Below are 26315 nucleotides of genomic sequence, written 5' to 3' on the forward strand. Positions count from 1 at the left end.
CATGCTATTGCCTGGTGGCATTTCATTTTGATTTTCATACCTTGCCACAGATGGAACCACTAAGCCCAACCCAGTGACTTGTCTCTTCTGAGAAGACCTATGATATTCCTTTCCTTAGAATCACAACTTTCTCTTTTCAGGTGAGACGAAGCTCTTCTAGGTCAAGGGTTAAGTAACTTCTGTAAGTTTACTTAGCCAGTGAAGGGTAGGGTGGGAATCAGCTGGAACCTTCCAGAATGTGAAGCCCATGCTGCAGATGCCCTGCCATGTGCTCACCCTTTGCTGGGGTTTCTGCATCTGAAATTGTGACATGGGAAATGTCCACATCACACATGTAACATGTATGCTTTCTGTGCCCTCTAATCTGATAAGAGATGTGGGTGTTTTTCTTGTTTTACTGATTTAATATGGCAAAGACCTTTCACTGGAAATGGAAGGAAATCTCCCTCTCCAGTACAGCTGGGAAGCTGTGAGGACAGTGGGGGAGGGGGTGACGATGACCCACGAGAAAAGAAAGGGCAGGAGGGGAGACACAGCCATGGAGTACGGGGGAGATGATGACCCAGGAGAAGGGAATGGACAGGAGGGGAGACACAGCCATTTAGTCGGGGGAGATGACCCAGGAGAAGGGAACTGGCAAGAGGGGAGACACAGCCATAGAGTCGGGGGAGATGACCCAGGAGAAGGGAATGGACAGGAGGGAGACACAGCCATGGAGTTGGGGGAGATGACCCAGGAGAAGGGAATGGACAGGAGGGAGACACAGCCATGGAGTCGGGGGAGATGATGACGCAGGAGAAGGGAATGGACAGGAGGGAAGACACAGCCATGGAGTCAGGGGAGATGACCCAGGATAAGGGAAAGGACAGGAGGGAAGGTGCCAGCCAAGGTGCCCTGGTAATTTGCATTTAATGGGGAGCCCCACAGGAATCTGGGTGAATGTGATACTGCCTTTGTCTTCACGAGGCCACTGTGGTATTCATGGTATCTGTGTGAAGAGCAGACTGAGGAGTGAGATGGGAAAAGCTGTTTCTGACCGAAGGAGGGTGCTGCCAACAGGAGAGGGAGGGTCCGGAAAGGTGAGAGGTGGCCCCAGCAGATTGCACCAGGAGGCTGGAGAACAGCGAGGTGAGGTGCTAGGTGACTAGAGTCACGCAGAGGAGGAATCAGATCAGGGTTTTGCACAAGGGGGTGGATAGATTGCTGTTTATCCTGGACCTCACCGTCCTGATTTGTCTGTACACTTTGTACGTCCAAGCCATCAAGTCTGGGATAATCGACTCCAACAGGAGCGTTGAAGCTCTCAGACGTTCACGCACAGAGCGGTGCTTGGAGCTGACTGACCTCCTGCAGGAAGCAGCAGAGGCGCCCGGGGCTCCGTGTCCTCAGACAGTGACCCAGAGGATGCCACAGACCCATTTTCTCAGAAAACAACCAAGAGATGCAGAGGGCTCTACGTCCTCCCACATGACCAGGAAGAAACCGAGACCGCTATGTCTTCAGACAGTCCAGGAGGGACGCCGGGGGCCCCATGGTCAGGACAGCGGGGTTCTAGTTCTTCCTGAATGCCAGCCGGTCCCTCTATCTTGAACACTTTTTGTCATTGAAGTAAGGATTGAGGGTGCGCTTACCTGCAGCCAAAACAGTCTTCAGTGGTGTAAACGTGCAGGTGACTGAGTCTCTATGACGCGTGCGCCTGGGAACCCGGCAGGTCCGTCCCTGGGCTGCGGGGGGCGTTCTGCAAATCTAACTACCCAGAGTCAAGGTTTGCTCATGTATGAACGTCAGTCGTCCCCACAGCCATTTACACCAAAACCACGGGGAAATGGCACGGATTTATCCAAGGGTAGTAGCAAGTGCAGCTGTTTCCTAAAAGGTTCCAGAAGATTGCCCAGAATCTCAAAATGCACAGGAAGCCCCAGTGCCTGGTGGGAACCTGACAGGCTCACCATGGCTGGAAAATGCTGCCACTTTTTGTAAGTCCACTTTTGAAAATGGGCATGAACATGAGAACGTGACCATTCCTATTTTGTTCATTTCATGTATTCAACAAGTGTTTTCAGCCGTCCTTGTGTTAGGTGTAGGGTAGATGCCAAAACATGGAACGCGCTGCCCTTCAGAACACCGTCAAGTGGGGAGGAGAGGCCTTGAGTCAGTGAACCCACTGGTAGCTGGTAAGTGTGCATGTGTGTGAGAGAGAACGACTGTAGAAATGATTTTGAGGAAAAGTGCATTGCTGAGATATTGTGGAAATTTTAGCCCAAAAATATGACTTTCAAAAATAGGACTCTAGATTTTCTGTTAATGGAAACTCTTTTCAGAAATTTGGCTTAAAAAGTATCTTTGAGATAGTATTTTTGAAGGGGAGGCTTGACCTCACTTTCCTAAATAATAGATACCCCTGAGAGTTTACATTTTAATAGGTGAACTATTATTGACTCTTCAAATTCAGGTGCTTATAAACAAAGCAGACACCACCAAGACTTACATGAAGCAAGAGTCTAAGGAAACAAAACCACTGGAGCCTGGAGAGGCAGGGCAGGAGGCAACGCCCTGTCACCGGGAACTGGGGAGCCGGCCCACGCTATCCCCCAAAAAGAAGTGCCCAGTCTCCACGCCCTGCAGAGCAGGCCCACGCCGCCCCCAGGACATGGTGACAGCCCAGGCAGAGCAGAGAGGACCCCAGATCAGAACATGATGAGGGCAAACCTAAAAACATGAATTGTAAAAGCCACTGTCTTCCTAAAAAGATGAGTCTTAAGGCTGCCATCCTAATAATACAAAGCATTTAAATGTTTCCCATGATGGAGAAAAATGTTAAGTGTTCCTTTTTTCTTGTTTCATGAATGAAAACCCATACTAAAGTATAACATACATCATTTGTCTTTAGCATTATATTTTAAAATTTTAAATGTTTCACCAGGATTTGGAAAAATACCTAAAGTATTAGAGCCATCAGAGAAACAACACATAACTTTTTGTGACTTAAAGAGATTAGATGCTGGCGCTGCGGGTGGAGGCAAGTCCCATGGGGTGGCATGTCGTGACCACACAGGAAGCTGCCTTAAGAAGCCGCTTTTCCCCTCACCACACACTCAGCCACCATGTCCTGTGTCACCAAAATATTTGAACCAGGGTCACAAACAAAGTTCTATTCCTTACCAGATTTTAAAAAAGTTATTAGGTCTTTTAAAACCTAACTTGTCAAATGAGAATAAAGCTCCTCTCTGTGAAGCACAAATTAAACAATTCAGGAGCCAGATGGAAAACAGCTTCTGGTGCCTGCAGCGGCTCAGGGAGCTTCAGGTCGCCACTGAACTAAAACGCTTTATCAGGAACGAATAGAAAACAGGGGTCATTATAATACATATTAAGAACCAGGTGCTGCACCCTCAAGAGGCCTCACACCTTATACACCAGGGGGTCAGGGGTCCAGGTCAGTTAACCAAAATGAACAGGATTTGGCACAGGACAAGTGGAGTAAAATTCTGGACATTCCGGCTGCCATGTCCGTACACTTGGACCACTTGCTCACCTGTGTGAAAGTCAGGATAAGACAGCACTTGCCTCAGCTCTCCCAGGACCTTCCTCACATCCTACTGGAACTACAGAGACCCTCCCCACCTCCTCCTGGGAACACAGGACCCTCCCCACCTCCTCCTGGGAGCACAGGGACCCTCCCCACCTCCTCCTGGGAACACAGGACCCTCCCCACCTCCTCCTGGGAGCACAGGACCCTCCCCACCTCCTCCTGGGAACACAGGGACCCTCCCCACCTCCTCCTGGGAGCACAGGGACCCTCCCCACCTCCTCCTGGGAACACAGGACCCTCCCCACCTCCTCCTGGGAACACAGGACCCTCCCCACCTCCTCCTGCGAACACAGGGACCCTCCCCACCTCCTCCTGGGAGCACAGGACCCTCCCACCTCCTCCTGGGAACACAGGGACCCTCCCCACCTCCTCCTGGGAACACAGGGACCCTCCCCACCTCCTACTGGAACTACAGAGACCCTCCCCACCTCCTCCTGGGAGCACAGGGACCCTCCCCACCTCCTACTGGGAGCACAGGGACCCTCCCCACCTCCTACTGGGAACACAGAGACCCTCCCGCCTCCTCCTGGGAACACAGGGACCCTCCCCACCTCCTCCTGGGAACACAGGGACCCTCCCCACCTCCTCCTGGGAACACAGGGACCCTCCCCACCTCCTCCTGGGAACACAGGGACCCTACAGGACCCTTCCCACCTCCTCCTGCGAACACAGGGACCCTCCCCACCTCCTCCTGGGAACACAGGGACCCCCCTACCTCCTCCTGGGAACACAGGGACCCTCCCCACCTCCTCCTGGGAACACAGGGACCCCCCTACCTCCTCCTGGGAACACAGGGACCCTCCCCACCTCCACCTGGGAACACAGGGACCCCCCTACCTCCTCCTGGGAACACAGGGACCCTCCCACCTCCTCCTGGGAACACAGGGACCCTCCCCACCTCCTAGGAACACAGGGACCCTCCCCACCTCCTCCTGGGAACTACAGAGACCCTCCCCACCTCCTCCTGGGAGCACAGGGACCCTCCCCACCTCCTCCTGGGAACACAGGGACCCTCCCCACCTCCTCCTGGGAGCACAGGGACCCTCCCCACCTCCTCCTGGGAACTACAGAGACCCTCCCCACCTCCTCCTGGGAACACAGGGACCCTCCCCACCTCCTCCTGGGAACACAGGGACCCCCCTACCTCCTCCTGGGAACACAGGGACCCTCCCACCTCCTCCTGGGAACACAGGGACCCTCCCCACCTCCACCTGGGAACACAGGGACCCCCCTACCTCCTCCTGGGAACACAGGGACCCTCCCCACCTCCTCCTGGGAACACAGGGACCCTCCCCACCTCCTCCTGGGAGCACAGGGACCCTCCCCACCTCCTCCTGGGAACTACAGAGACCCTCCCCACCTCCTCCTGGGAACACAGGGACCCTCCCCACCTCCTCCTGGGAACACAGGGACCCTCCCCACCTCCTCCTGGGAACACAGGGACCCTCCCCACCTCCTCCTGGGAACACAGGGACCCTCCCCACCTCCTCCTGGGAACACAGGGACCCTCCCCACCTCCTCCTGGGAACACAGGGACCCTCCCCACCTCCTCCTGGAACTACAGAGACCCTCCCCACCTCCTCCTGGGAACACAGGGACCCTCCCCACCTCCTGGGAACACAGGGACCCTCCCCACCTCCTCCTGGGAGCACAGGACCCTCCCCACCTCCTCCTGGGAACACAGGGACCCTCCCCACCTCCTCCTGGGAACACAGGGACCCTCCCCACCTCCTCCTGGGAGCACTGGGACCCTCCCCACCTCCTCCTGGGAACACTACAAATGTGTAGTGAATCCTCAGCAATAGAAGACAGGTTTCAGTTCCCACCCTGGGCACCAGTGACCCCCGGAGAAGGCAGGTGTGATCAGAGTGTGGGAGTGGCCTCCCCAGACAGTGTGGTCAGCAAGACGACTGTGAAGGATGCTGAGGTCTGGTCGGCCCCTGCTCGGGTCCTGAAGTGGCCAGAACACACCATTCTCTTCTGAAAATCAGACATCAGCCACATGGGAATTGATCCAATAACCCCAGTGTCCCCAGCAAGGAAAAATGTCGTTTCTTGTGGCATCACTCAGTCAGCCCTGCTCCACACCATGCAGTGCCACTGTGGGCTCTGAAGACCTGTCTGCATCTAAGGGGACAGGAGTCAGGAAAGCACAGGCATTTATTCACCACATGCCATGCACAGGAAAAATCACTATTCGTTGTGTTTTCTTAAATGAGGAAGCTGAGTACAGAACAAGTAATGTTTCCTGAAGCCACAGTCGTAGCTGTTTGTGGGAACCTGGAGTTTGTATTCTGGAGGGATGTCCCTGTGAGCCGGGTGTGGTGATTCCCGGGAGCCACGCTGTCCCCTCGCCATTACTGCAAGGACGGGGTGCTGTGGACATGCATCCTAGAAGCCTGTTCTGCTGTGATCCCAGCCCAGGGGTGGAGAGCAGGAGAGCCAGTGCCCCACCTGGACAGCAGGACTCCCCACGGAGAAGAAAGTCACATGCTACCATCTGGGGTACAGTCAGAAACTTCTGTGGGGATGAAGTGTTTGAAAGAAACTTATGTGACATGCAGCTGCATTCTCATATTCTGAAGCATTTTTTGGAAATGCTTAATCCATTGATGTAGAAATGGGACCCTGCCGACACTCAGCCATCCATATGCAGAGGAGCAGGCTCGGTCCAAGCCCATGGCCACCAGGCATCCTGTGTACAGCTCTGATGTAGGAATGCACATTGCTTCTGCAGCAACACTGCGCTCCAGCCAGGCTCAATGAAGCTGTTTTTGAATAGGCTTGCCTCTTCTTAGCATGGAAGAGCTGGTCAGTGTGCGGCGGTGGTTGGGGCAGAGCTGGCTAGGAGGTGAAGGACATCGTAGTTTTAGCATAAATTGGGTTCAGAGACTCCTCGAGATACACGATGTGCATGGGACGGACTGAGGATGTTCTGCTTTTAGATACACTTTCTGTCTCTGGCATCAGCTCACAGATATACAGACATGTCTCTGTTTTGTGGGGCAGCCAGAGTCGAATAGGCACAAAGGGGTTGCTGGAAGCCATTTTTTCATTTGGCAAAGTTTTGGTTAGTTGAGAAACTGGATTTATTTGTTGAGCACTGTATTTGCAAGCGTTCGAGAGTCATCACTGAACAAAACCATCCCAAGCGCATGCCCTGGGGAGCTCACAGTATGTGGGATGAGTGCTGAACACTAGCAGGTATTTTTAAGTAAATTGTGTTATGTCAGAAGACAGCAGGTGCCCTAGTTTTTGGGTTTTGTTGACAAGGCTGTGGTGCCTGTGGCCATGCAGGCAGCATCTCAGGGCAGCCTTGTGGATACCCTGCTGTCCGGGAAGGAGGGCAGCCTTGTGGATACCCTGCTGTCCGGGAAGGAGGGCAGCCTTGTGGATACCCTGCTGTCAGGGAAGGAGGGAAGTCTTGTGGATACCCTGCTGTCCGGGAAGGAGGGCAGCCTTGTGGATACCCTGCTGTCCGGGAAGGAGGGCAGCCTTGTGGATACCCTGCTGTCCGGGAAGGAGGGAAGTCTTGTGGATACCCTGCTGTCCGGGAAGGAGGGCAGCCTTGTGGACACCCTGCTGTCCGGGAAGGAGGGAAGTCTTGTGGATACCCTGCTGTCTGGGAAGGAGGGAAGTCTTGTGGATACCCTGCTGTCCGGGAAGGAGGGCAGCCTTGTGGATACCCTGCTGTCCGGGAAGGAGGGAAGTCTTGTGGATACCCTGCTGTCTGGGAAGGAGGGCAGCCTTGTGGATACCCTGCTGTCCGGGAAGGAGGGAAGTCTTGTGGACACCCTGCTGTCTGGGAAGGAGGGAAGTCTTGTGGATACCCTGCTGTCTGGGAAGGAGGGAAGTCTTGTGGATACCCTGCTGTCTGGGAAGGAGGCCTGCGGCAGGCACTGAGACAACAGAATTCATACAAAGAGAACAGCAGGTGGGGCTCTGACAGGGATGTCTCTCCAATGGCTAAAGAACAGGGAAGAGCCTGTGGGCCGAGGACACAGGATAGTGGGGGCAGTGGTGGGAATGGTAGATAGGTAGGACCTCCTGAGACCCTCGCAGTACCCAAGAGTGCATGGACAGCTCTTACCTGAGAGCGTCTGGGTGAATCAGGAAGCCTCGCAGGATTTTAAGCAAGGAAGTGATGGGATTTGTCACCTTTTAAAGAGGATTGTCGGGCTTCTCAAGTGAGCAGGGCTGGGCTAGGAAGGTGGCACCTGCCCCAGTCAGAAGGGGTGTCTGCACAGTTCAGGCCAGTCTGGCAGCAGCAGTCCCAGGAACTGCTTTCTGTGTGTGCAAGTGGGTCCCTTGGGATTTTCTGAGGAATTAGATTAGGGTAAGAAAGAAAGGAAGAAAGAGATGAGTTATTAACTCAACACATTTGCATAAGCAGCTGGGGGAGGTGCTGCCGCACCTGGGGTGGGGTTCACGGTGCAGACGGTACTCACGGTCCTGGAGCGAGTGCCCGAAGGCACTGCATGCAAGTACCTCTGTGTCCCACCTCTCTCACTGCAGGCTCCATCCCAAGACTTATTCTGGTCACATCATCTCCAGGCAGAAGCAGGTGGAAGCCAGCGCACCTTCCCTGTTTCATTCTTCCCCATGCAGAGACCTCAGAAGCCTCACCAATGACTGTGCAGCAGTAAGACCCTGAGTGACTGCGTGGAGCAGAGCCCTCTGCTGACAGCTGCGCAGCTTCCATGGGTGAGAAATGAGTCTTCACTGCCTGCAGTCACCGAGGGTGGGGAAGTTGGACATTCAGTTCTGAGCCTGTTGAGCTCCCCATTAGATGTCCAAGTGCAGACATCAAGCAGGAACTTGATACATGAGTGAGCAGTCTGGAAGTGCATGAACTTTATGTCATGGAAAATGATAACCACCCCCCAAAAATGCAACTCAGTAGATAAACTGAACTAGTTTGAGTTTCTAAAGAGCAAGCCGTACAATAAAATTAATGTGAAGGAAAACTATGCAAATTAACATGATGCTGTAATTCGTAATGTTAGGTGACTAAACCTTTTTATCTCAGTAATAGTTTGCAGAACATTGGTCAGTTTAGAAAATTGCTGAGGCATGGTGAAGTTGCCGAACATCCCAGAAACCTTGCTCTGTATCCTGTCATAAAATTGATAATATTAAAAGCCATCATCTTTAAAATGAAGATGACCCCATGACATTTGGGCATAGGAGTTCCCCAAGGTCTTATAATTCTTTAATTTAAACTTTGAATGGTGTTTCATTTTCAGCAACCACCTGCATAAATAATTCATCCTCTTTAAAGGGAACTAAGCAGCTGGGATAACTGACCATTTTGAAAGGGAGAAGACGAACGTGCATGTTATGGAAAGGCCATGTTTCCTATAAGGTTTTGTCTCTGAGGATTTGTGTGGTGCTGAATGAAAAAATATCAAATCAACTAAAATATTTTTCTTGAAAATATCATAAAGTTACAAAATAAAGTTTCTTTTGTGTGATGTTAAATAGAAATGAAATTGATAAGTAGAATATTTAAAATACATAATACAGCCTCCGTGTAGATAATTTTAATCCAGTCCAGTCTTTTAAAGCCAACATAGTTTTTTGGTTTCATGTTAAGTATAGACATGATTTTTCAATTGCTTGTTTCAAATTTTCTTAGAAAGAGACTGTATGCTGCTCTAAATAGCAAGTACAAGGTTGGTAAGGTAGCTTCAGGGATATTGGCTGTTGACTGGTGATATTAAATTCACCTGATTTCCACTCTGTCATGCTGGAGCCTTGTTCCATTTACAAAGAGATAACAATGTAAGTCCAGTAAACCAGCAAGTTTACTTTTAAACAAAATTCTCTGCATTTCCTGAGGCCTCAGGTACCAGACATGCACGGTCAGCTGCAGGTACTAAAAGGCGAACAACTTGGTCTCCCTTCTTCACTTGTTACTAAAACAAGAAATTATTTAAAACATGAAAAATATTGCTCATTAAAAAATTAAATATAAATATGTTAAATATAAGGCCAGGATTTATAATTTACTTAAAGAAGTGGCCATGTCCTAGCTCTACTTATGGAAAAGTCCCACTGCTAGACTGACTCTATGATGGCAAAGGCATGTGGCATCTTTTTTTAGCCGACAGGAGAAATGCATGCTTCCTGAGCCACCTGAGGTTGATGGTCTTGAAGGGATATTATTTATGTCTCGGCAAAAGATCAGTGGAGACAGTGCTGTTTTAGCTAGGGCCTTAGGGATGAGCTAGTCACTTCTTTCTCTAGTTTCTTTGAGTTTGATCTGATATCAATGTAAATCATAAAAAAAAAGAAAAATTGGCAGCAGCACTGTGGCTCCCTGTGGAAATGCTGTCACTGAGCGGCACTTCCATAGGTGCCTTTATTTACCTTTATAATTCAGCGCTATTTGTGATCACACGCGCCTAAGAAATGAGCCCGGATTGAATATGAATAACACCATCTCGTAGGCAGCCTCTACTTACAGCTCTGTAATTGCCCCAGAGAGAATTTCTTTTCTTGCTTTTGTCCCCGAATCTAGGATTGTTTCAAAGTTCATGTATTGTATCTGATGAGTTTCTCTCCATCCTGTTTCTTTAAGACTTAACTTTTTTAGCAGGGTTTTAGAATCAGGGCAAAATTGAGAGAAAGAAACGGAGGTTTCCCACATGTCCCCTACACACAGGCTGACAGCTACCAGCCTCTTCCCTGCTGAAGTGAACAGTGGTTCAGTGGATGAGCCTCCAAGCGCATGCACTATCACACAGGTCCACAGCTTCTTTTGGGGTTCACTCTTGACCTTTGGCCAGATGGAGAAGCGTGGAGAGCCTAGGAAGTCGAGTTTGCTCCTGGGGGTCCTGCAGGGGAGCCTGTATTATGCACAGACCTCCAAATTCTGCAGAAGAAGAGGGGTCACTTTGAGCGCATGTTCCTGAGAAATGGTCTGACTACATGCACATTTAGAAAGAGGGCCAAGGAAAGGAGAGATGTGCATTTAGCTGGGCTTCAGAAGGATCCAGAGGTCAGAGAATAAAGGAACTGACAGGGATTAAGGGTGTTTCCTCCAACCCCATGCCCAGCACGGAGTGCCTGTACTCCCACTGACAAAGGCCTCTTTCTCCATCATGCTGAAAAACTCGTGCTTTGAATGAAGAGAACTTCCAAATGGGCTTTGTATGAGCAACATGACTGTTTATTCACCTGGGTGCAGGTGGGCTAAGGCCGAAAAGGGCATTAGCAAAGGGCAGTGGGATAGGAGTTGGTTTTATAGGTTTGAGTAGTTTTTTGGGGGGTGGGGGTGCTGCAGAGTAAGTTCAGTTACAGTGGTGGGGGGTAGGGACAAGGGAGTATACATAACCACAAGTTCAGTTACAATGGCAGGCTTGGGTGAGAGGTACTTACATGGTCACAAGAAGGGTTAAGATGGCAGGGCTGGGTGAGGGGCTTGTCCGGGGAGGCTCCACCACCGGCCACTCAGGGACCATGGCAAACACAGGCAAGGGCGGGAGACATCAGTCCAAGGAAGCAGGACTTCAGACTTTTAGGCTCCAGGCTTGCATATGGAGACGTGACATACCTGTCTTTCTGTATATAGAGGGAAGAGGGGGTGATCACAGGTTTTAGGGAGTGGGGGCGAAGTTTCTCAAGGCTTCTTGGAGTGGGGTTGTGGGCAGGGGAAACCTAAAAATAGGAAAGAATTTAGACTGCTGGGAGATTTGGGGGAAAGGGGTAATGTTGTGGGTTGTTAGAAGGAGCATTTGTCATATTGACTGGTTTTTGCTTGTATATGATTTTGTGGGAATTGAGAGATTAATGGTTTAAGAGAAGGAGAAAGACAGTATTAGAAGAGGTTAAGTGTGTGGAGGGAGAATTTTTGTTTCTATGGTGTATGAGGAAGCCTGTGGTATCATAAGCAACCACTTTTATTAACAAGCTTGGGTTTGAGCAGAGAACGGGAGCTGGATGAAGAGTGAAATGTTCACTGTAGTTGCCTGGAGGAAACATGGAAATCAGCAACTGAATAAAAGCAGAGCGTGTGAAAGTCAATGAGTGCAGGGAATGTGGGCACAGTCAGGAAACAGCAGGGACAGACTTTCTGAGATGCGGTTTACGAGCAGGGGCGACTGCATAAAGCTGGAGAAGGCGAGGGGCTGAACGGAAGTGTGTGAGGTGTAAAGAGAACGCTTTGGAGGCGGTGAGAGCCAGAGGGTAAGTGGGGCGTGGACTGCAATTCTGAGGGGTTCTAAGAGCATCAGGGCAGCTGCTGCTGCTGCGCGTGGTCACGAGGGCCAGCCCAGGGCTGGGAGGTTAAGTTGTTTGGATAAAAAAGGCCACAGGGCATGGGCCTGGCTCCTGTGTGAGAATCCTGACCGCACAGCCCTGGACTTAGCAGCATATAATGAAAAAGTGTCGAGACAGGTTGGGGAGAGCCAGGGAGGGAACAGTTTTTAGAGCTGTTTTTAAGGAGCGAAAGGAGGAGTGAGGAAAGGATTTGGGATTAATAGGGTTGGATGTTTTCTTTAGTGAGTTTGTACAATGGCTTAGTTGGAATAGCAAAACCTGGTATCCACAGGTGAAAGCAGAAACCACACCCAGGAAGGAGAGAAGCTGTTGTTTGGCGGAGGGGGTTGGGGTTTGGGAAATTTACTGGATACGGTTGGCAGGGGGAGCGTGTGTATGCTGGCGAAAGATTATAACAGATGGGGAAGAAATTTGGGCTTCGGAAGGGGATACATGATACCCCTTTGAGTACAGATGCTGAAGAAGCAGGAGAGTGAATTAAAAGGCCATGTTGCAAGAGACAGGTGATAACAGGGTTTATGCCTTTTAAAGCCTGTTGTGGGATGGGGTACAGGGCTGGGCAGGGTAAGGGTCGCCAGGTTCTAAGGGGATGAGGAGGGGTGACTGACTTGTAGCAACAGATGGGAAGGTGGTATTTCACACCCTAGGGTCAAGGTTGGGGAACACAGGGGAGCTATTGACGAAGGTACAGGTTTGGGGAGGCGGGTGGCAATGAGGCGTGGCTGTAGCCCAGGAACCGTGAAGGAGGCAGCCAATTTCACTAGGATATCCCGGCCTAACAGGGGAACTGGACACGTGGGGATGATTAGGAAAGAATATGGAAGGGAGAGCTGGCCTGAGTGACACCAGACCTGGGGAGTTGTGAGAGGCCTGGAGGCCCTACCGTCAAGTCCCACCACAGTTATGGAGGCCAAGGAGACAGGTCCTTGAAAAGAAGGCAGCGTGGGGTGGGTGCCTCCGTGCTGATTAAGAAAAGGATGGACTTACCCTCCACGTAAGAGCTACCCGAAGTTTGGCATCTGTGATGGTCTAGGGGGCTTCCTAGATGCTCGGGCAACGTCAGTCTTCAGCCGCCAAGTCGAGGGTTGGAGCTTCAGGAGCTCTGGGAGCAGCGACGTGAGTCAGACAGTCGACTTTCTGTGGGGCCCCGCACAGACGGGGCAGGGCTCAGGAGAAGTCCCGAGCTGCGGGCATTCCTTGGCCCAGTGGCCAGGTTTCTGACACTTGAAGGAAGGTCCGGGAGGGGTGGCTGGTCGCGCTGCAGCCTGAAGCTTTTGAGGTCTCTGTGAGCCTGTGATGTGGCTGGGGTTTGTCTTATGGAAGAGACAGCATCTGCAGTTCTGAGATGTGCTACCGCCAGGCAGATTTTTCCCTATTATCGAACACCTTGAAGGTGAGCTAGCTTAATTCCTGTTGTGGGGTTTGAGGGCCAGATTTTAATTTCTGTACCTTTTTGTAATGTTGGGGTTGACTGGGTGATAAAATGCATATTAAGCATTTTTTAGGGGTGAGAGTGGAAGGGTGACATTTAAGTTACTCCAGGTGGGACTATTGGAGTGGGTGAAGTATTGGAGGATTTGATGAAAAGGAGCCTAACTAGCGGCCAGTTTGGGAAACGCTGGATAAAGGAAAAGGGATGTGCACCCTAACTATGCCTTTGGCTCCAGCCACCTCTGGAAGGGGGCATTGTTGAGCAGAGGCAGAGGAGTCAGCTGCAGGACTACACTGTAAGCCGGACGGCGTTTGAGGTGGGGAGGTGACAGGAAGGGCATGAGGAGGTGGGTTGTGGGCAGAGGAAGAAGAGGAAGGCTCTGGGGGTGGGGTTAGGTCCTGGTTGAGGGCCTGGTTCAGACAGGTGGGGAGGAAAAAGGGTCGATGGACAAGGATGGGGATGCTCTGGCTTACCCACAGAGCGCAGAGTAAGGAGGGGCAGACGGAAGGGAAGAGGAGTAGAGATTAGGGAGGGATTGGTGTGTAAAAAAAGTGCCTGGACATAGTGAATTTCAGACCATTTGCCCTTGTTGTGACGAAAATTGTCTAAATTTTGTAAAATAGAGAGGTTGAAAGCGCCATTTTTTTGGCCAGTTGGAGCCATTGTCTAACTTGTATTGTGGCCATGCAGTGTTACAGAAGAGACATTTGGGTTTTAGGTCAGGAGACAGTTGAGGAGGCTTGAGGTTCTTTAGAACACAGGCCAGCGGAGAGGAGGGAGGGAGAGAGGACAGGAGTTTGCCCAAGGTTCTGGAAAGGCAGCGGAGATAAGGAGAATGGGCACGCAGCCCAGCCGCTCAACAGGTGTCCCTCGGTGAGCCTGGGTTGAACCTCGTCATTGGTGAGCGGTCAAAGAGAGCGTCCTCTACATTGACCTGCCACCAATATCAGCCATGAGCCTGGTGGGCGGGCGACTAGGGTGAACGTGTCCACGATAGTCAAACTCCTGGGAAAACTGAGTGTCTGGATCCCTGACCTACATAGGATTTTCCAGTCATGAACCTCACGGAAGAACCTAGTTTACCTGATTTTCCTTGTCTTTGCAGTGGAAAAAGGATGAAACCAAAAGTGGGGGGAAGTGGAAAGGACAAGACAGAAGGATGGGAAAGCAGAAAAAAGGGACTGCTCACCACAACAGTTTGGGTAGCTTTTGGGGGGCAGGGGTGCTGCGGAGTCAGTTCAGTTACTGTGGTGGGGGGTGGAGCAAGGAGTATACATGAGCACAAGTTCAGTTATGGCAGGGCTGGGTGAGAGGAACTTACTTACATTATCACAAGAACAGTTAAGATGGCAGGGCTGGGTGAGGGGCTCGTCTGGGGAGGCTCCCGCAGGGCGATCACGGACAATGGGGAACGAAGGCGGGGGTGGGAGGCATCAGCGGAGGCAAGCAGGACTTCAGACTTTCAGGCTTCAGGCTTCAGGCTTGCATATGGAGACCTGATACATCGTTACTTCTTTATGTTTTCACTATATACACATAGAAAATAATACACAGTTATATATCTGCCACGTGTATATGTACTTAATATGTTATTATTCAGTGTAATATGCATATTAAATATTAGGTTGGGGCAAATATTAGGTGTCTCCCGTGCCTGGCTGTCACTCCCTGTGTATTCAGACACGCTCCCTGTGAAGGTGTCTCCCGTGTCTGGCTGTCACTCCCTGTGTACTGGGACACTCTCCCTGTGAAGGTGTCTCCTTTGCCCGGCTGTCACTCCCTGTGTAGTCGGACACGCTCCCTGTGAAGGTGTCTCCCGTGTCCGGCTGTCACTCCCTGTGTACTGGGACACTCTCCCTGTGAAGGTGTCTCCTGTGCACAGGTGTCACTCCCTGTGTACTGGGACACTCTCCCTGTGAAGGTGTCTGCTTTCATGCCTTTCTCACATCCTAGCTATGGCAGGAGCCCTGGGGTCGGGCATTCTTTAGAGCTGATGCTGCAGTGGAGCTGCCACCACTGATGGCACAAACGCACTCACACACTCTATGTTGTTCTCTCCAAAGAGCCATTTCTGCTTTTAAAAATAGGACCACAGCAGATATTAGTTTCCAGAAAATGCTTTTGGGACATCTTCCCAGCACAGAGCACCACCCTGTTGTAACCTCAGGAGCCTTTTCCAGCCACAGGAAGCTTCCAGGAACGTAGGCCAGCTGAGTAACTGCACGGTGTCAAGTGCATTGCCGTGCTGGGCAGCAGCATCAAGGAAAGCAACTGCCTCGAATTTCATAGCCTCTTGCCCATCCACACAGAAATCACTGACATTAGTGCTAGATATGTGTGATAAACAGCAAAGATAAGATAGGTGTCTTTCGAAGGCACCTATTAAAATGAAAAACTAGCCTTATTCTGTTAGCACTTGGATAGGACTTCTTGTTTTTCAAACTAGCTTTTGATATGGCTTGAGGCAAAGTACCCTGAGCAGCTGAGGCAGCACAAAGTGAGAACCCAGAGAGGGGTGTGAGGGACTTGGCGTGAGCTGCGGCTCCAAGGGGCAGGGACAGGAACATGCCCTCCGGGCTCGGGCTCTGCGTCAGGAATCCGCCAAGCACATGCTCATGGCCCCTGCCATGAGTCCATCCCCGCCATGCGCACAGCGAGGGAAATGTCACTGCCTCTGTGGTAATGCATGTGCCGGCAGCCAAGGAAGAGAAAACACAATTGCAGTAAAGGAACAATATCACAAGAAAGCGAAAGATGATGAACACAGCCTAGACGGGGAAGCGCTGCGGCTGGAGCACTGCCGCCCTCCGGAACCTGTTCAGCAGGCAGGGCAGGGACTTCCCGCCATGGCCTCTCCTGCTGGCTGGCGTCACTCAGCTCCACAGTCCTTACTGTCATCTGTAGACAAATGATCCCAAGCTTTCGTCTTGACTCTGAAGGCCTCTCCTGAGCTCTGGACTTGTGATACTTCATGTTCCAGCTCAGCTGTCTCACAATGTCTGGACAAGAGGTAACAGGCACTTCTGATGCCAGGGAGAAGCCAGCAGGACCTGTGGACAGACCCCACAGCACCACACCCACCCGCGGCTCTCACAGAAGCCTGGAGGTCCAGCTTCCTCTGCTGCAGAGGCTGTAGCACATTTCAAAGCTCTCGTGTTTACCTGCAGGCCCTCCTGGTTATTTCCCCTGGGGAAACTGAAGTGAGGAGGGAGGTGCCGTCAGGGTGGCATGTGGGACTCACGTCTCAGACAATGTGCAGGGCCCTTGTGAATACCAAGACGCTGAATCTTTGAAGCAGCTCATTAGCTGTTACTCATGTCGTTCTACACATGAGGAAACTTTCAGAGAACTTAACTTACCCCAGTGATACAGACGATGGTTATGGAGTGGTAGCTCGTGTTCTAGGCATAGAGAATCCATTGGCAAGCAGCAGAAGGCCGTTATTCAAAGGATCATGCAGGACTGGATTGCAGAGGGAGCTCTGAGATTAACTGACCTTGGGTTCTCTCCAGCGCACAGTGTCACAGGAGATATCCTACAGGAAATAAGGAAGCTCAGCCTCAGTTCACTGACTCTGCGCTCTGCAGCAGCAATGATGCTTCTCAACCTGCGTGGGCATCAAGAGAAAGGACAGATTAGGGCTGTGACATAGGCCACAGTCATCTCACCGTGGCGGAAGGATGTGTGTGTTTGCGACTGCATGCTTGATCAACAGGATTCTCAAGAAAGAGGCTGAAGTGAGCCTTCCAAAACGTTTTTCTGCAGTCAGTTTCCATCTCTATGTAGGTATGTAAAATAGGGCACCCGTGGCTCAAGCCTGTAATCCCAGCACTTTGGGAGGCTGAGGCAGGTGGATCACGAGGTCAAGAGATCGAGACCATCCTGGTCAACATGGTGAAACCCCGTCTCTACTAAAAATACAAAAAATTAGCTGGGCTCGGTGGCACGTGCCTGTAATCCCAGCTACTCAGGAGGCTGAGGCAGGAGAATTGCCTGAACCCAGGAGGCGGAGGTTGCGGTGAGCCGAGATAGCGCCATTGCACTCCAGCCTGGGTAACAAGAGCGAAACTCCATCTAAAAAAGAAAAAAGGAATTGCTCACTGCTTTTCCAGTTCTGTAACTGGGAGGTTGACATGAAGGAACATGCTTATCAATCACCTGGATTCCATTGAAATTCCAAACCTCTTCTGGCTTCATAGATTTCATTCCCTATTACTTTCTTTCCATTGAAAAAAAATCAGATTGTTACATTCACTCATGGTGAAAATGTTTGATGATGGAACAAAACCTTTAGTTGAAAATAAAATTGTTCATTATATGCAGGGAAGTCATATCCTGAAAAAATAAGCTGCAGAATTGAAGAGAAAAGCCTCCTTCAAAAACTGTTCCCTGCTTTCACTGAGGTCGCAGCGTCTCCTGGAAAATGCTGCAGGGGTGTGAACAAGGGATGGTGGCGATTCTCGGTGCTTCTTCAGCTCCTGCTGCAGGAGGGCAGACAGAAACAGGCCATGCAAGGATGCAAGCAGGGCAGGCACCAGCTCTAGGCTCCAGCAGGGCCAGGAGGGGCATCAGGAGGAGAAGGCAACATAATGAGTATGTGTGAATAATTTAACAGCAAAGAAGCTGGCAGGTTATTGTGGCCTAAAGACTCACAGGTGAGTCACGGGCTGAAATAAATAGCGGGTTTTCATGACAGTGTTATTACTTTAAGAAAATACTGATCTTGCTGAGGGTGACATTAAAGTGGAGGGGAGGCTAAAGGGATCGCTGTGATTGGCTAAAAATAAAACATTAAAATAAGGAGTTTCTGCTGCTCAACTCCGAGAAATGCAGAGGTGACCTATTCACTGCAGCGGAGCCTGAAGAACAGGAACAAGGATTAGGTGAGGAGCAAACAAGTAATCCTCTCACTTAAACAGTTACCCGACATAGTCCCCCAAATCGCATCCATGAAGCGTGTGCTGAAAGTGTTATCTGAGGTCAGTAGGATTACGTGGATTCTTAAATAACCAATATTGGGAATATTAACTCCATTTTAAAAAATCAGGTCCCAAGACACAGAATAGACAATTCAGATAGAAATCTGCATGTGATAAAAGTGATGTAAATAGAACTACCTATTTGAAAAAATATATAATCTTATACTTTCCACAAGCTGCAAGGAATAAAGTGAATAAATATTTTTTCACAGGAGCAAAAAGACTTTGGCCAAAAAACAATAAACAAGATTAATGGTAAATAACAAACCAAGATAAAATCCATGCAGCCTATGTGACTAGACATGCCTTAGCCTCCCTGCCTCCCACCCTCTAGCCTCCCTGCCTCCCACCCTCCAGCCTGCCCTTTCCCTTCACTTCAAGCAGGACCCAGTGTCCTTATTCGTGTCCATGTGTTTTCAGTATTTAGCTCCTATTTATAAGTGAGAAGATGGAATATTTGGTTTTCTGTTTCTGTGTAAATTCGGTTAGGGTAATGGCCTCCAGCTGCATCCACGTTGCTGCAAAAAACATGATTTCATTCTTTTTTTATGACTGTATGGTCTTCTGTGGTATATATGTTCCACATTTCCTTTAACCAATCCACTATTGATGAGCATTTGGGTTGATTCCATGTCTTCACTACTCTGAATAGTGCTGCAGTGAACATACATATGCATGAATCTTTATGTTAGAATGATTCCTATTCCTTTGAGTTTATCCCACATAATAGGATTACTAGGTTGAATGATAGTTCTAAGTTCTTTGAGAAAACTACAAACTGATTTGCACAGTGGCTAAACAAATTTACATTCCCACTGGCATTGCATAAGAATTCCCTTTTCTCTGCAGCCTCATTAGCATCTATTATTTTTTGAGTTTTTATTATTAGCCATTCTGAGTGGTGTGTGATAGTATCTCACTGTAGTTTTGATGGGTATTTATTATTGCTGTCAAACACTTTTCGATGTGCTTGTTGGCCATGTTTATGTCTTTTCAGAAGTGTCTGTTCCTGTCCTTTGCCATTTATTAAAGGGGTTGCTTTTTGCTTAGTACGTTTCTTATAGATTCTGGCTATTAGACCACTGTCAGATGCAGAGTTTGCAAACATTTTCTCACATTCTGCAGGTTATCTGTTTACTCTGTTGATAGTTTCTTCTGCTATGCAGAAATTCTAGTTTAATTATGTCTCATTTGTCAATTTTTGGTTTTGTAGCAATTGCTTTTGGTGACTTTGTCATGAAATCTTTGCCAGGGCTTATGTGCAGAATAGTATTTTCTAGGTTTTCTTCCAGGGCTTTTATAGTTTTAGGTTTTATATTTAATTCTTTAATTAATCTGGAGTTGACTTTTGTATATGGTCAAAGGAAGAGGTCCAGTTTCAATTTTCTGCATATGGCTAGCTGGTTATCTCATAACCATTTATTGAATAAAGAGTTATTTCCCCTCTTGCTTTTTTAAAAATTAATTTTGTCGAAGATCAGATGGTTGTAGGTGTGTAGCTTTATTTCTGGGTTCTCTAACCTGTTGCATTGGTCTATGTGTCTGTTTTTACACCAATACCATGCTGTTTTAGTTACCATAGCCTTGTAGTATAGTTTGAAGTCAGGTAATGTGACGCCTCTGGCTTTGTTCTTTTTGCTTAGGATTGTTTGACTATTTGGACTCTTTTTGGTTGCATATGAACTTTAGAATCCTTTTTTTCTAATTCTGTGAAAAATGTCATTAGCAGTTTGATAGGAGTAGCCTTAAACCTGTGAGCCACTTTGGGCAGTGTGGCCAGTTTAACAGTATTAATCCTTCCTATCCTTAAGCATGGTATTTATTTCCATTCGTCTGTGTTGTCTGTTTTCTTTCAGCAGTGTTTTGTAATTCTCATTGTAGAGGTTTTTTTGCCTGCCCCTTCTTTCTAGCTGCTTCTAATATTTTTTTTCTTTCATGCTGACCTTAGAGAATCTAATGACTCTGTGTCTTCGGGTTGGTTGTCTTCTACGGTGTCTCACAGGGGTTCTCTGCATTTCTTTAATGTCGACCTCTGTATTGAGGTTGAGGAAATTTTTACGGACAATATCCTCAAATATGTTTTCCAAGTTGCTTTCTTTCATTCTCTTGCTTTTGAGGATTTCATGAGTCACAGCATTGGTCCTTTTACATAATACCACATTTTTTCAGAAATTTTGCTTATTCTTTTTAATTTATTTTTAAAACTTTTGTCTGAGTTGCTTTGAAGAACTGGTCTTTGAGCACTGAGATTCTTTAATTTTTTTAGCTTGATCTATTATGCTATTAACACTTCTGCTTATATTATGAAACTTTTATAGTGAGGTTTTTAGCTCTGTCATAGCAATGTAGTTCTTTCTTAACATGGCTATTTTGTCTTTTAGCTCTTGTATTATTTTCTTGGATTACTTTTATTTCTTGGATTGGGTTTTGACTTTCTCTGCATCTCTGTGATTTCTGTTTCTATCCATATTCTGAATTCTATGCCTGTCATTTCAGCCATTTCAACCTGATTAAGAACCATTTCTGGAAGCCAGCCCAGTCATTTGGAGGTAAGCAGATACTGGCTTTTAGAGTTACCAGTGTTCTTGTGCTGATTCTTTCTCATCTGTGTGGGCTGATGTTCCTTTCATCTTGGAAGTTGCTGTCCTTTAGATGGGGTTTATTGCTTATAACTTATTTGATGCTCTTGGGGGTTTGACTGTAGTGTAAATTGGGTTCAGTCAATTGGCTTTATTTCTGGAAGATTCAGGGAGCCAAGGCGCAGTTCAGCACTCCTGAGCTGCATACTCTCACCCTGGGGTCTAGTACCAGGACCACAGCTTTGCTCTCTGGTTACACCTCACTTGAGGTTAAGCACCTGCTGTGCTGGAGGGGCTGAGCTCTTCCCAGTCTTTTGGCAACAATGCTGCAATGGGGGCTAAACAGTAGCAGTGGGGTCTACACTTGTATGTGCATGCCTGAGGCAGCAGAAGCATATATTTTAAAATGTGAAGTTAGAGGTTGGTTTCTGTGTTGTGTGTGTTTTTTAGTAGGTTCAGAGTTGTGCAACCCTTACCAGTAACAACTTTTTAATCACCTAAGGAAGATGCATTGCTCATTTCTCCCTCAGCCAAGGCACTGCCACAAGCAATGCAGTTTCTGTCTCTGTAGATCTGCCTGTTGAGGGCGTTTTATACAAAGAGAATCACACAATCATTTGTGACTGGCTTTTTTTCACTCAGCATATTGTTTGCAAGGTTCATCTGTGTGGTAGCAGGAATACGTCCTTCATTTCTGTCCACTTCAGATGAATATCCCCTTGTGTGACTGCAACATATTATATTTATCCGTTTACTATTTGATATACATGTAGTTTGTTTTTTGCCTTTTGGCTATGTTCAATAAGACTTATATGTTTTTGTAAACATGTTTCCAATTCTCTTGCATATATACCTAGAAGTGGAATTACTGGATTGTGTTGTAACTCTGTTTGTCATTTTAAGAAAACATCAAAGCTGAACTATTTTCCAAAATGGTAACACACTTCTTGAGCACCAATTAACCATAAATGTAAGGGATTATTTCAGAAATATACATGTCCAGTCATTTATGTGTCTCTTTTGCCCTTTCCATCCTGGCATGATAACTGAAGCTTTGTAGCAAATTTTGAAACCAAAAATTTTGAATATTTCAAATGTATTTTTAAAATATTGTTTTGAATATTCTGCATGCTTTGTATTTTCCTATCAATTTTAGAATTATAGCACAGTTAGTTAAAAGCCAGTTAGAATTTTGACAGCAATTACATTAAATTTGTAGATCAACTTAGAGAATATTACCACATTAACAATGCTAAGTCTTGCAATCAGTAGCATAGGGTGTCTTCCATGTATATGGATCCTCTTCAGTTTCCTTTTACAATGTTTTATAGCTTTTTAGTATACAAGTCTCACTTATCTTAAATTTAAACATAAGTATTTATTGTCTTTATACTATTTAAAAATATTTCTAAATTTTAGTTTGAAATTAATTTTTGCATATTGATCTTGTATCCTGCCAGTTTAAGCTTTTTAATTTTTGAAATAATTTTTTATGTATAAGACCATGTAATCTGCAAATAGATAGTTTTATTTATTCCTTTCCAAACTTGATTAGTGTATTATCATAAAATGGTGATGAATTTTGTTGAAAAATTTTTTTACATCAACTAAAATGAAAGCAATATGGGGTGTTGCTCTTAGCTTTTGTGTATTTGATAAGTCATCCTTACAGGTATGACAATATCTAATGTGGTTTAATTTTCCTCATGATTAATGATATTCAGCACCTTTCCATATACACCAAAGCTATTTTTATGTCTTCTTTGGAGACTTGTCTGTTCAGGTTCTTCACTAACTTTTTGAGCTGTTTTATGACAAATTGTTGTTTTCCTGCTATTGAGTTGTAGAAGTTCTTTATAAATTTTGGATATTAATCCGTTAACAGGTATGTGGTTTGTAATTATTTTTTTTTCCACAGGGTGGGTGACTTTTTATTTTATTGATTGTTTCCTTTGCTGTACAGAAGCTTTTTGATTCAATGTAGTTTTATTTTTTTATTTTTGGTTTTCTAGTATAAGTTTTTGGTATTAATATTTTTAAAAAATATTGCCAAGGCAAGGCCAAGAAGTTTTTGTCTTCTACATTCTATTCTAGACATTATGGTTTCAGGTTGTCCATTTAGATCTTTCATTCATTTTAACTTTTGTATATGGTGTGAAATGTGCATCCAGTTTTATTATGTTTCATGTGAAAATCCAGTTTTCCTGGCACCAAAATGCTTTACATTTTCTTTCCTTTTTATTTTAATTATGCTTCATTATTGTCTTACAAATATAATGCCTTGTAAATTATTTGATCTTTTGACCTGGAGGCTTTGAAGACTTTTTTCCTTAAGATCTAAGAGTTTTTATAGTAGAACGATAAATCGTTCTACTATAAGGACACATGTACACGAATGTTCATTGCAGCACTGTTTACAATAGCTAAGACCTGGAATCAACCCAAATGCCCATTGATAATAGACTGGATTGGAAAAATGTGGCACATATACACCATGGAATGTTATGCAGCAATCAGAAATGATGAGTTTGTGTCGTTTGTAGGGACATGGATGAATCCGGAGAACATCATCCTCAGCAAACTGACACAAGAACAGAAAATGAAACACCGCATATTCTCACTCATAGGTGGGTGATGAAAAATGAGAACACATGGACACAGAAAGGGGAGTACTAAACACTGGGGTCTATTGGGGGAAAAAGTGGAGGGCCAGTGGGAGGGGGAGGTGGGAAAGGATAGCCTGGGGAGAAATGCCAAATGTGGGTGAAGGGGAGAAGGAAAGCAAAGCACACTGCCATGTGTGTACCTACGCAACTGTCTTGCATGCTATGCTCATGTACCCCAAAACCTAAAATCCAATAAAAAATTAAAAAAAAAAAAAAAAAAGATCTAAGAGTTTCGTTGGGATGTATTGTTGTTGGTCTTTCTGAGTCAATTTTCCTACTAAGCTAGTACATCTTTAAATATATAGACTAATAGCTTCTTTTGTTTTTGGAAGGTTTTCTCAGATTATTTTAAATATTTGTTATATTCTATAGCTTTGGGGTTCTTGCCTTCGTGGATCCTAATTATACATATGTTGTTTCAACCATTTTCTCCGTAATTATCTTAAATTCTTGATTTTCTCACTTTCATTGGATTTTTCTGCATTTATTCAGTAGGTCATGGTAAATTTTCAGTTTAGGTTATTTTTCATGGTGCACTTTACTTTTCTCTCTCTTTCTGATGTAACTTTGTTTTCACCATTTCCTTCCTGTGTTTAATCAACTGTCATTTCATTCTCACTGTGGTTTTTCCTTTTTTTTTCCTTTTTGTTTTACAGTGCCTAGATGTTTTTATATCTCCCAAATAATTGTCTAAGAATAGTTCATATAGTTTAAAATGTTAGGTTAAAATTTTATTCTGCTTCATGTTTCTTTTGGGAGTTTGAAGAGCAAACTGGATATTGTTTTTGGACTACTAATTTTAATGTAGTAGCTTTATTGAAATTAACATATTTTTAAAAATTAATTTTATGGATTTGTGGATGGTTTATAAGATTCCTAGTTCCACACCACCCTCTTCTGTCCATACAGTTAAGCATGGTTTCATTAATGGACTTCTGCTGCTGCTGCAGCTGGTGGTGGTAAAGGTGGGGCTTCTGTTCTCTTTGACCATGTGGAACTTGAAACTTTCATCTTCTTTTCTTCACCTTTATCGACTCCCAAAGAGTGCTTCTCCCTTAGTGCTTTTGCTTGCTGCTACCCCATAAGCAATGCACTTTGAAGACTGCCCCTCCAATTAAACCTACCTGAAGGTTCCTCTGCTGCAGTCACTTCTTTGAAATATCCAAATACCTTTTCATTATTTTCACATTTAGGATGATTTTTCTCTTTAGGACTGTGATTTTAAATTAATCTCAAGCCTGATGCTAACTTTGTTCTTCTTTCTTCTCTGCAGTTGTTTTTAAGCCCCCGTGCCCGCTGCGAAGGCTTTTGGAAGAAGCATGAAAACAATCTTCCTTTTTATTATTTTTTCTTACGTAGAAGTGACTTTAAGTTTGAGATGATTCTGTGTCCAGTACATTGAGAGTGTTTTCTGGTTTTTTTTAAGATTCATATTAATGTTTTGTATTTGGGGAGATTATTTGGGGAGGTACAGATTTCAGAAACTACCGTTATTCCTGTTAAATATTTTAACAAAAACAATATTTTGCTTTTTAAATCTAATATTGTAAATTTTTATTAACTGTAAGAAACTTTCAAAGATCAGAACACACACTTTGTCAAAGAAGAAATACAAATAACAAACATGTGAAAAGAAATTGTTCAATATTATCAGGAATCTTAGGTATGAGGTTTAAACCATAATAGATCATTAAACATTTGTAAGGTCATTAAAAATGCATTGCCAATGTTAGCTTAACACCGCTGGTCTCAGGCACTCCTAGGTACAATAACTGAAAGTCTCAGTATATGGGACGAATGTAAAAAATGTTCCTATATTTAATTTTAGCCATTTAACTTCCAGAAATTTATTGTGATCAAATAATAAACAATGAATATAAAATTTATCTTTAATGGTGTTCTGAAGAACTGTTTATTGGCCAGAGTTGGAAATAAGAGTTGGTTAAATAAATCATGGTTTATATAACACAAACTATGTCATGTTTAGAAAAATATTTAGTGATGATAAGTATTACTCATAATTTGTTTTTAGCAAAAAGGGTACAAAACTGTGTATACAAGCATTCCATTTTTCTTAAGAAATTTTGCTTGTATGCATGTAGAAGAAAACAAAATATTACCAATAATTTTATCATGCTGTACAACTGTTGGGTTTTGTTTCATTTTTCTTTGTACTTTTAAGTTTGGCATATGCATTTTTCAATAAAAATATATAAATTTTAAAACAGAAACATGAATTAAATACATAGCCAAACTTTCTAAATTCACTAGTTCTGAACAAAGTATTCAAATAATTGTGACTTAACAGCACTGCTAGGTTATCCTACAAAATTGGCTCATATTTTTCTTTTATCTACTGTAAAAATTAAAGGAGTCACTTATTAACTTATTGATGCCAGAATGTGAGATAAATATGTCATATATTTTTAAAATCATATATAAAATTATTGATATAGACACATTCTACGAAGTGTTTTATAAGAAACAACAAAATCCCCATCACTTACTGAAATGTGTTGGGCTGCGTTTCTGCAGTGCGGCCTTTTTCCATAGGTGTCACCTCTCTCAGGTCATCAGGCTCTGATGGCCTCATGGGTCACACCGTTGTGTCTGTGAGTCACCCCCTCCCTGCCCTTCTTTGAAGGGCCAGGTCTGCTCACACCAGTGCCACATCCATCCCTGCATTGCAGGTTTCCTGGGGCCCTGCAGTGCATTTCTATGTCCCCATGGGAGCCCTGCTCCCAGCTGCCTCCTCTTCACCTGTGCTTCAATTTGGGGGCTCCT

At 46.0% G+C, this 26315-nt stretch overlaps 1 protein-coding gene and 1 long non-coding RNA gene across 15 annotated transcripts in view; one reads left to right on the forward strand and one right to left on the reverse strand.

Moving 5' to 3' along the window:
• The window catches only part of LOC103790878 (uncharacterized), a 33794-nt gene extending 8032 nt beyond the window's left edge, over positions 1–25762 (forward strand). For 5 of the 14 annotated variants that reach the window (XR_013526231.1, XR_013526233.1, XR_013526235.1 and 2 more), the window contains 2 exons: positions 51–140; positions 1290–2872. Coding sequence is in view for 3 of the 14 variants with exons in the window: in XM_078348531.1 (XP_078204657.1) it covers positions 6884–7495 (612 nt within the window). In the remaining 11 variants the exon portion in view is untranslated. Of the gene's footprint in view, positions 1–50; positions 141–1258; positions 2873–6849; positions 8297–20782; positions 23892–24804 lie in introns of those variants that run through there. The other 9 variants (XR_013526234.1, XR_013526239.1, XR_013526240.1 and 6 more) reach the window with 7 other exon arrangements.
• LOC118147429 (uncharacterized) lies at positions 8769–18597 on the reverse strand. Its single transcript, XR_004733872.3, has 4 exons — positions 16667–18597; positions 12863–14833; positions 10976–11158; positions 8769–10469 (listed from the first exon to the last, which is right to left on the reverse strand). It is a non-coding gene; the product is annotated as an uncharacterized LOC118147429 (long non-coding RNA).
• Positions 25763–26315: the final 553 nt, after the last annotated feature.

This window comes from Callithrix jacchus, chromosome 14 (genome assembly GCF_049354715.1).
Source record: "Callithrix jacchus isolate 240 chromosome 14, calJac240_pri, whole genome shotgun sequence".
Classification (NCBI taxonomy): Eukaryota; Metazoa; Chordata; class Mammalia; order Primates; family Cebidae; genus Callithrix; species Callithrix jacchus.